The sequence below is a fragment of the Temnothorax longispinosus genome, chromosome 11 (genome assembly GCF_030848805.1).
Source record: "Temnothorax longispinosus isolate EJ_2023e chromosome 11, Tlon_JGU_v1, whole genome shotgun sequence".
Taxonomy (NCBI): Eukaryota; Metazoa; Arthropoda; class Insecta; order Hymenoptera; family Formicidae; genus Temnothorax; species Temnothorax longispinosus.
This window is the reverse complement of record NC_092368.1, coordinates 18,125,154-18,136,228: the sequence shown is the minus strand read 5'-3', so window position 1 is coordinate 18,136,228 and position 11,075 is coordinate 18,125,154. Positions and strand designations below refer to the sequence as shown.

Genomic DNA, 11,075 nt, shown 5'->3' with positions numbered 1-11,075 from the left:
TTAGTGATTTTTTATATAAACTGAGGAAGTTTAGATCCTTTGGCTTTCTGCATTCCTTGGAGTCGACAATCTTCAGATCCTTATTCCACTTATTTATTTTCCTATAATCTTTGGAACTTCTTTTATTTGTGTTTGGTCTCTTGAATTCTTTATTCAAGTTTCCTAACAATTTCGAAAAGCTTTGTCTATTAAAATAATAATTCTTACCATGAAATTTTGTCATCGTCGCGACAACGTCGTATTTCATTCGGCGACGTCGGCGTCGTATTTTTCAGCCGGCGGCTGTGCCGGATTTATCGTTTTAATTTCTGACGGGATTGAAGCGGGAAGAAAGAATAAAGATATCGCGGGCACCCGGGGGATTCTTTTCCTTGGAGAACCTGAAGGCGAGGTACATTCATCACGAGTTATTAAACAAGGTAACAAAAGATTGACGAAAAAGAGACCGGGAGATAGAATCGGCTGAAGATTAAATCGCTCTTTCCCATATTCTTATTAATATCATTGTTATCATCTTTGTAATTATTATGGCATTTATTACAAGGTTCAAAAGTAAAAATCAAGGAATCTTTAAATAAAGAAAATTTACGAAACTCTGTATACTTTTTAAACAGTATTATGTTAATAAGCCGTATTGCTAAAAATAGTCAATTATGATTATCAGCGGATATTTACAAACTCTGGCAATCTGCTTTCGAGACGACGTGAAATTCACTCTTATCAGGGGTTAGAGGGGCATATTATGTATTAAATTATGGTCAAGCCGGAGGCCGGCCATAGTGATACCGATGCGCAGCAGACGGGGATGGCAGAGGGCCTCCCCAGGACAATCCTGTCTCGCGAAATTAACCCTCGAGATCGCCGTAGCTTCCAAAGGATAATTTCATTTGGCAAGCGAGTCCTGGCCGCCCGCGGGCTGTCTGGCCGCCATTTTCTCTCTCTCATTCTCTAGCTCTCCTCTTTTATCCACCGCGGAATTTATTCTTGTCGCAATTTCCGTTTTCCGTGCCATCTTGTCGTGGAAAAAAAACTGACGCCTTGATACAAAACGCAAGTTAATGAAATTTATTTGACAATTCTTGGATTTCGGGAAAAGCCCAACTTTTTCCCTCTCGATATGGAGGGAGCCGAACTTTCCCTGGAAAGAGCGATGCGACGGGCTTACGAGCTTTCACGGACGTGATAAACCGTCCGAAGCCGAACGGGGGGTGCGGCGACGGTGGTGTTACGGGTCAAAACGGGACAAGGGTGAAGAAAAAAATAAGGTCCGCGCCTTCCCACGAGAACGGTCGAGAGAATGGTCGTGAAAACGTCTCCATTTGCGGGACGGAGTCCGATTTTTTCGAAGTCCATCTTCCGAGCTTTATCCTCGGGGGTTATTCACCCTTAGATTTCACCCTTGTCGGTGACTTTCACGCGGAAGAACCTCGAGTATTCCGATTGGCGCTTCCGTCGGACACGCAATAAAAAGCCCTGGCCGTACTTTGCCGGTCGATTCCCCAGAAAGAATTGCGAGAACGATCGCGCAGATTTTCCTCGATGCACACCAATTTTTAACGTCCCTTAATATTATAAATTCCGGCGCGAGTGAAACAAAACGCTAATAATTATACGTTATTCTTTATTATTGTGTTTTCAGTGCGTCACATTTTTTGGCAAATACGAAATCTACTGTCGTTTAGTAAATATACAAAAGTATGTTGAGAGTTTTTTTCCTCCGCAGAGCGTGTAGGGGAGAAAAATTTTAAAACAAGTTAAATCTCAAAATTGCCGAAATTTTTTCAAACAGATTTCTTTATTAGTAATCTATTTTATTTCGTGTTTTCCGCATTTTCCAGTATATCCAACGGACACGTCGCGACGCGGAAAATTTTTATTTTATGTTATTCCTGTGTTTTTTGCCTCATCGTTATATAAAATGAGACACAAATGAGATGAAATAAGTTTATGGCAATAAATGTTGCAACGTTGCAATGGAACAAAATCTTGGCGTGCATCTCTGTCTCGCGAGCATGCAATAACGATCCCTTCCCCGGGGGTAGCTACCCTCTCTCGTACCTGTAACATCAATTAAAATTCTCGTGGTCGATGCGCCGCTGTTTCGCGCGATCCGACGTTTTTAATTGGATTAGAGTGAGACGGCTAGAGAGCGGCCGAGGGGAAGGTGGCTCGTTTCGAGGGTGCGAGATTGCGGGAAGGGGGTTGACGGGATATTTCGGGGCGAGGCGCGGGGAGGAGGGGGGGAGTTGGTGTAGTTTGCGAGGTAGCGAGGTAAATGACAGAGATGAGCAACTCTGTGTTCCCTTTTCCAGCCGATTCCACCGATGCCCGCCGCCGGAAGGGAAGCAGCGTCGCCGGAAATGAGGAAATTAACTTTTCCATCGCGGTTTAAATTCGCTTCCATTGAAAATTTCATGCCGCGTTTGAAAAATCGCCGGTCCTCACGGCTTTGCTCGTCACTGACACTGCTTTTTTGCAATTCAAGCTGAAAGTTATCGCTCGCAACGTCTGACACATGCAATATACTTTTGCAAATAATACGGGGATAGGTTTTTGTTTCGGATTTCTCAAAACGAGCTACGATAAGCCGAGCAATCCTCATCACGCGCCCGCATCTGCATTCGCAACACGCCGCGTTAATTATGTATTCAATAAATTTTAAACGCATTGAAATGAATTCAAATTGCAGATTAATATTAAACGGCGTGCGCTAATTGGCCGGCCAATTATGCGGCGTTAATTAAACATTAGAAGCAGCGGCTGTTAATGTGAACACCATTTCGCCATCTATCCGATTTCTCGTCGAGTTAAACAGAGTTTTGTGTTAGAAACGGTGCCATCTTTGAATCGAAATTGCATTTACATCAAACTTTCAATATATCATCAGTTGATTCTGTTCTTCTGTATATATATTTGCTGCACTCCGACTAGAAATCCATAAGACCCATCACTTTAGATTTATAATTTGCATCAGAGATATCCAGAAAAAAATTTAGTTGTTTTTAAATAGAATTCTATATGTATACACCATTTATTTTAATACATCCGTATTAATATATTTATTATAATGGTGTATTTTTAATTTTTTAAATGTTTTTTATATTACATGACACATAAAATTCTATCTTAAATTATGACACGATCTTATAGAGCGAACTTAAAATAAAATTATTGGATAAAACTTTGAATGAAATTTATACATGTTTATTACATACTATTATTGACATTTTACTAGGTAACAATTTATTTTAAAATTTATTGATGAATTCAGCTAATATTTTTAAATAACCTTATGTAAATAAAGTAGTATTTACATCGTAATGAATTAATAGTAATATATATTGTGAGATTAAATCAATATTTGTCTTTTATCATGCATCGAATGCTAAATGATATATATAATAGGATAAAGGAGAGAAGAACAACGTTATTAGAAAAGGAATATTTTATTACACTCAACTACGATTGTTACAGCATATTGATGTACGTATTAATTCTTTTTTATGCGGGCGCATAAAACATTTATCGTTTATTCCAATTACAGAAGGAATTCGAAGCCAGTAAAGTTCGAATTAAAAATAAATGATCGACTTTCCAATAATCATAGCATAATCAACGGAAACGCTTTTATTTCTGATATGTCCTCGATTAGTGATACAATTAGAGCGTGTACGTCGCTGAAAGAAAAATCAGGGAAATCCTTAATCATAAGCTATTACACTTGAAATTTCATCAACCGGCATTTTCGTGGTACTTATTATTAAATGAAAGTATACGAAAGTTGTGCGCCCAACTTATCTTTAGTATATCGACCACCAATTATATTACAACATATTGACTACATTAATATTTCACACCTTACAGCTTTGTTCGATTGGTTATGCAGCTGAAACGCGATTACGATGTTGAGTTAAAGTTAAAGTCTTAACAGCGAATGACGGACATTATCTTACTTCTTCATTATATAAAATGATGAGAGAGTAATCTGAATCGTTCATCATTTTCATCTGTCATTTAATTAATTTAATCAGTTGCGTTTCTCGCAACGTTATCGACAGATTATGGAAAATTACGTTTGCATTTCATTCTTTTGCACGAATTGTACTTTTGAAGATTCTACTACGAATCCAATTATCTCGATATCGCTTTAATTTAACGCATTATCACGACATAGGGTTGATATTAACGTGATCCTCCGATTAAACTCACTCTTCGTCTCTTTCTAGGGGGACAGTTAGAAAGAGATGCAGAGTGAGTGAGTTTAATCGGAGGATCACGTTAATCGGAGACTGTGATATCGGCCCATAGCCGTAATTCTGACATTCTTTTGGCATCTCTTCCATAGTAGGAACCTGCAACGCCGATAGTCGATAAGAACGCGTGTTTCGTTTATGTACCGTACATCGGCAAGCGCATTGTTAGCAAATGTGGCAGAGAGTTATCTGTAGCTGGTAAAAAAATCCCTTTTTTTTTTCTCTCCTCTTTGCGCGCGATCAGTGACAAGTGACGAATATATATCGGATATATCCTCCAACCCCTAAGTCGAAAGTCGTACGTCGAGTTTCGGCTACAGTGGGGTGTCCTCTTCTAAGAGTTACCTCAGGGTCGGAGGCGGGGGTGGTGGTCATACAGCACTGCCGGTGTAAAAGCTCGCCTTGCCAGTTAGCCCGGACGCTCGCTTTCTCTTCTCGCATTCCATCGTGCTGAAAGTGTTCTGAGCGATCTGCGACTTTCGCTTCGGGTTTTGCAGGGTCATGCTACGTTGGCTGGAATTGGAGCTGGAGCTGGTGCCCGGTTCCGAGACTTTCAGAATGCCCGAGTGTATCGTTCCAAAGTTTTGATATAAATACTGCGATTGAATGGCCGACACCGAGGCGTTTTGATTCTTCAACGTAATCGGGACGGTCTGCCCGGCCAGACTGTTGAATCTAGTGTCATAACCGAACGGGGTGTCCAGCAAGGATTCATTCTTGTCGACGTAGCCGCTCAATCTAGAGTCGAGGAGACCTTCCTTGTCGACGAAACCGCTCAGTCTGGAATCTACGATAGTCTGATCGGTGTTCCTCGCGGGGAACTCGGTGTACCGCTGCTCCTGGTCGGGAGGTATCTCCTTGTTGTCCGTAAAGGCGATCATGTTCTGCCTGGATTCGGACAGAATCCGGGAGTCGATGAAGCCTTCCTTATCGGTGAAGCCGCTCAGTCGGGAATCTATGACGGTGCCCTCCGACTTGTCGAAGTTGTTGTATCGCGGGTCGATGTTTTTGCCGTCCGGGTAGACCGGCAAGACATGCGACAGGTCTGCCTTATCGACGTAACTGATGGCCTGTGGATTCGACGTGCAGATATCGGGCGCCGACTTGCAGAGCAGCGAGGTTCCTTCCTCGGCTATTTTTTGAGGCGCTAGGACACAGAAGTGCGGACTTACTTTCCTCCGTGGGCATAAGAAAGAGCGCTTATTATTTTACAGGGTGTCCCGCAGCACTTCGGAGATTTTTTTTTTTTTAATTTTTTATGGATCATTGGAATTTTTCCTCGGATCTCAGGATCTTGGGTATACTCGCCAATCGTAAGACCTCTACGGATCCCTCGGTCTTTGCAATTACGTAAATGTACGGTGTGCGCCGCATCATCGCACATATGCGGGACACCCTCTTTAGCGATAAGTTCACCCACTTTTGGTTGGCTGACCGAAGGGTCGGGCCTGCGACGGTCCCGGCGACTTCTGATGCGCCCTCACGAGATACTCCGAGCTGAACCCCCTCTGTTCCCTCAGCTTTCTCTCGGCGCCCGGGACCATGACCCTCACCTAAAAAGGAGAGCAGAGAGCATGAATATCCACCGAAACTCTAAACGAACCGCGACTGCGCGAAATACACACACGACGGTCGACGATAAAGCTAGGAATCCACTTGGGCGATCTCGGGACGGATGTTGTTTCGCATTTTAGTGGGTCCTTTAATGGGGCGTCCAAGTGGATTCCTAACTAAAACCGCGCGATCCGATCCGCGCGGCGAGAGTTTTAATCGACAACTTCACCATCTCCTCGACCGTGGAGAACCGCGCCATGTAACCGGACATCGTTAAAACGGCCGCCACTTCCGCGAGCATCAGTGCTAATCCCGAGAGCTGTAGGCACCAGCCGTAATGGTACTGAGGTAGACCGTTATCGTCCATTTGCATGCCGGCCGTCGACGGCAAACTGTATTTCCCCGGTAATTCTAGTGATGCGTCCGACAACGCTGCCGCCAGAACTATCAAGCCGCCGCCCAAGGAAAGTCCTGGAACAGTCATATACATTCTATATGCATTGCGATGATTTTGAAAATAATATATTGCAAGGTTAAATATTTCTTTCTCTTAATAATGGTTGATTATTGAGACAGTTTTGAAAATGATATATAGCGGCTAAATTAAATATTTCTTCTTTTTAATAATAATTGAGTCATTGCACTTTTCTCAACTAAATTTCAAGATATTCAAGATATTTTTTGAAAAATCTTAATTAGCAATGTGTAAAAATATTAATTGAGATCTCAACAAAGTAATAATTTTTTTATTTTTAACGCTTAAAATTAAAAATATAGATTATATCATTTTTATTACATGCGGTAAAATAACTGAAACTGCCTGTTCGTAGAAATAATTTGTCAAATCGTTAGAAATTTAAGAAATATGGGGTTTTTTTTAAACAAAAAAATAAAATCCATACTGTTAACCTTTAAATGCCACCCGGGGTCCAGCGGACCCCAGACCCTTTACAAATGATATATTTTCAAATGGTCTTGCCAAAAATGGAGCTCATGCTCCCATTGATGATAGTTGAGTGATTGACCGTTTATACACTTAGCAGTACTAAGTTTAATTAATTTTTTATACTATGTTGAAATTGAAATTTTAACAATATAAGCATTTTATTCTCTTTTCTAAGCCTTGAACAACATTGAAAAAAATTTTCATAACTAAAGATAAAAAAATCAATGAGTAAGGAGACATGTTTCATGCTGGGGTCTTTTAGACCCCTCACGTCATTTACGAGATTCATGAGAGGTGTGGCATTTAAGGGTTAAATATTAAAAGATGAAGTTTAAACTAATACCTTGAGTTAAATAACGTTATGTTATTTTTAACTACCATGTGTGTCAAAATTTATTATTGACCATAACGACATATTGAATAGGAACAGTGGCGATAAGAATGCTATAAGAATGATTAAAACGTCTCAAATTGAGTATATAATTAGACATTACGAGTTTAACAGTGCATATTAACTATTATGAATTGCATTACTAAATACATTTTAAAGACATCTATATATTATTCCTTACACGAAGTTCTCAATTACGAGTAGTTTCACTCTGCACACAGCGAGGAGCTGAAGCGCAACTACCGGGAGCGGGATAAAATTGCCAAACTAGTAAGTAAGACGTGACCGCGGGACATGTTCAAGGATTCGGAGCATCGCCCCCGTACGCGCTATATCACGACAACAGTCCGCCGTGCGCATCTCGAATATCCGCAGTTATAAGAACGCAATAACGGAACAGCTTAGCTCCCGTCAGCTAACGTAGCATCGTCGGGATTGAATTGGCCGTATGAACGACCGTCGGCCTTTCTATGCAAATTTTTACGTTCGCCGTTTGGCGAACGTGGAAAGGACGCGATTAGATCGAAAACTAAATTAGCGCCAAGTCGAAATCTAGGCGGAATGAGGATCTGGAGTCTAATCAGTATGCGCCGTCATGCGCGCATGTTATATTAATTGACTAGCGCATCAATTACACCACCGTCCGGAAAAGTGAGGAGAACCCAATAATGCTGTCAGTATCGATCACTGCTACGAGGATAATCTAACGGTTATTGGGCACGCTTGTGCTGGTCACTGGTGACTGCCGGTGACACGTTAGACGATCAAGGGGCTTAACGTTACAGCGATCGACTGGCATATCCTCGATAATTATTGAAATTATTGGCTTTAATTGGCAAATACGTACCTACGATCAAATGAGTTCATTATAGCTCTAAGGAACGACGTGTTTGTTCGTGTATGTTCGTGGGAGTATTTTAAGATGAGGAAGATCAGGAATTGACTATCGATTACAAAGTAACTTCTCTTTTAGAACGTGGCGATCTCGGAAGCCGGATATCGCTCGGTTCGATAAGCTATAAAGATTTCATTCCGGTCACCGTTGTCATGGGAATAAGTATCCCGCATTTGTCGAGGAAACGACGCCGCTCGTATTGCGAAGCGCCGCACGGTTTACGGAAAGTATACGAACGATCGAGTCATAATAAAAGCGGGATTGGCGGCCCGCGAGAGACAGCTTATGAAGGGGAAGAAATTGTCCCTTCAGTCTTTTCGCTCGTCGCTGCAACGCGGCCGCCTCACCGGATACCGAATCCTCTTCGACCTCCTCGACAAAGCGACTTACCGACATGATAAGATAATAATTTCGCTTGGGAATCAATTTATTTGCGACGAGGAACCTAATAGCTGCTGCGTATCTTCCATCGATCGAGACGTCTCGGGGTGATTTACGATTTGAATTTCTATGGCGTGCAGCAAAATTCAACACGAGTGGATGTTACAGATTGTGAAGTTTATTCCATTGTTACTGTAAAATTCTCGTGTTTCGTTTATTCCTCGAAATGAGTGCTTTAAATACGATCCGTTGCCTAAGAACTGAATTTAACGTGGCACGGTTTCGTTGCGAGTCACGTAAATAAAAAGTTTGTAATATCCGCGCAAATTTTCCGCGCGGATTTAATCGCGAGGGACATTTTCGCAATGATGGATTGTATAAGTTTATCTTTGCGCGCGCGAACAAAGGATTAATTTTATTGTTACAGCTGGCAATTCTCGGTGTACCTGTGTACCGCTCTCGCAGTCGAATAATATTAGACTGCGAGCGAATGCCACGAATACACCGGCGGAAACTTCCAGCTCTGTCCTTGTTTCAACGCTCGTCGACTAAATTGCAATTACTGCTAATTAATTGAGCAAAGATCTGTCCTGGCTGCCGGCGGACGCAAAGCAAGGCGCGACTACACCAGGGAAAAAATTCTAAATCAGCATGTCGATTGTAATTCCGCTAAGTTATATATAAATAAAATGGAGGTCCTGACAATCTCCAGCAATCGAGAAAATCAGAGAAAGAGAGAGAGAGAGAGAGAGAGAGAGAGAGAGAGAGAGGGACAGGAGAGGGGATTCCATTTTGTGTATATTATTTCGTAAATTAAAAGCGCTCGTAAAAAAAGCATAAATTAGCTTTGATCCTGGTACTTTAATATTGCAATTCTTTAATATTTCGTTCTCTCAGTAGAGGTTTATCTCTCATAAAAGAGTGAGCGAACATTTTGCATTCCTTTTTAAGAATTTAATTAGTAAATTCAGATTTTACATACACATAAGTCGTCATCACAGAGCTATTTTTAATTTTAATTTTAGCTAGTTTTAATATTCTACTCATCAACGTGGAATAAAATTAAAAATGTTTCGAAAGACAGGTATCCACAAATTACTTCATATATAATTACATAAATTACATGCGATATAATACTTTAATAATATATGTATAGTTGATTAGAATATATAAAATTATAATACAGAAATATTGAGGTTATTGTAGTTTTTGCATTATATCTTTTACTATTTTTTTTATGCATTGGAGCTACGTATAAGAGTATAACAATCAGCTTTTATTGAAAAATGAAAAGTTTATTACTAACAGCAAATTTGTAGCGTTATACGTAAATTATTTTAGCTTTTTTAGTAAAAATGTAAATAGTTAATTAACTACTTTATTAAAAAATAAAGTTTATCTTTGTTTTATACTTAGAAACTGAAAATGATATAACTTATTATTTTTCTCCTTCAAATTTTCATCTTGAATGAAACGAAATATTGCGAGATTCTAATAAATCAAAAGAATAAAACTGTATCGCCATATTTCTTGCGCGACGACTGAATTTCATTTTCTTTTATTAAACTTTCATTTATTATACTTTTATTCTCTTTTATTGGATTCACAAAAATGATTTTTCACAATTCATTTAAACCACCATAATTTTATCGCCTTCGGGATACAAAATTTTGTACAAAATAATAAAAAAAAATAATTCACCGAAATACTGCTTTTTAATAAAAAAATAAATTTTATTGTTCAAATAAATGCTTGGTTTAATGTGCGACAATAGTCTATTCGTCAAAATTAATTTGAAAATTAAGGAATAAAATATATTAACGTGAAATTATAACGCTTTATTAAAATATATTAAATGTGAAATTATTTTATGAAGCATTGAATATTTCGAGGCAGCATACATTGGCTAGCATACAGCTTTAATATTTGTTTCTTTCTTCAGTTTTTTTGCGCATATAGCGCAGTTGTTACATACGCAAGATCTACCATTCGATACTCGGATCGATGGATTTCATGTATCATTCCATTACTGTGTCTCGGAACATAATCACCAGTGAATAATTACTATCTATTGATCTGCGCGATTAATTGATTCGGCAATTAACGACTCATAAGCGCATCAAGGCGATGGCTGTTTACCAAAACAGATATTTCGTTCGACACTCGAAGTAAAGAATCGACGGACAATGAGAATTAAAAATTAATTTCATTCTGTTGCGATTTTTACGGGCAATAATTATTTCTTTAAAAATATTTATTTCGAGTAGATCTTGCATCGCGCTTTTGAATCTTCTGTTGACCTTAGCATCGTTATTTTTAAGTTAAGAACGCAAAGTAACGTATCTACCGTTAATTAAAAATATTTCGTGTATTTTAACATTGGGAAAGAGAACTGAATGGTTGAATGAAGTAACCATGTAATGTAACCACAGTAATTCATTATTTATATACTATTTGTTTCTTGCTTAATTAAACGTCTTCTTCCGTTTATTTGAGTCATATATTTGTATGAGAAAAATGAAAGAAAAAAGCTTATTTATCATGCCTTATCAAACCTTCAGGAAAAGGACTTTTTTCACGAACTGTATAATTACTTTAGTGAATATTGACTCGATAAATATAAAGTAGACATATAAAAAACTCGATGTGCACGAT

General features: G+C 39.3%; 1 protein-coding gene across 1 annotated transcript in view; it reads right to left on the bottom strand.

Annotated features, from left to right (window-relative positions):
• Nucleotides 1–3,612: 3,612 nt before the first annotated feature.
• The window catches only part of LOC139821850 (uncharacterized), a 96,311-nt gene continuing 88,848 nt past the window's right edge, over nt 3,613–11,075 (bottom strand). Inside the window, exons 5-7 of the mRNA XM_071793207.1 lie at nt 6,037–6,278; nt 5,674–5,806; nt 3,613–5,400 (exon numbers count right to left, since the gene is read on the bottom strand). Of these exons, the coding sequence (XP_071649308.1) occupies nt 4,625–5,400; nt 5,674–5,806; nt 6,037–6,278 (1,151 nt within the window). The 3' untranslated portion in view covers nt 3,613–4,624. The remainder of the gene's footprint in view (nt 5,401–5,673; nt 5,807–6,036; nt 6,279–11,075) is intronic.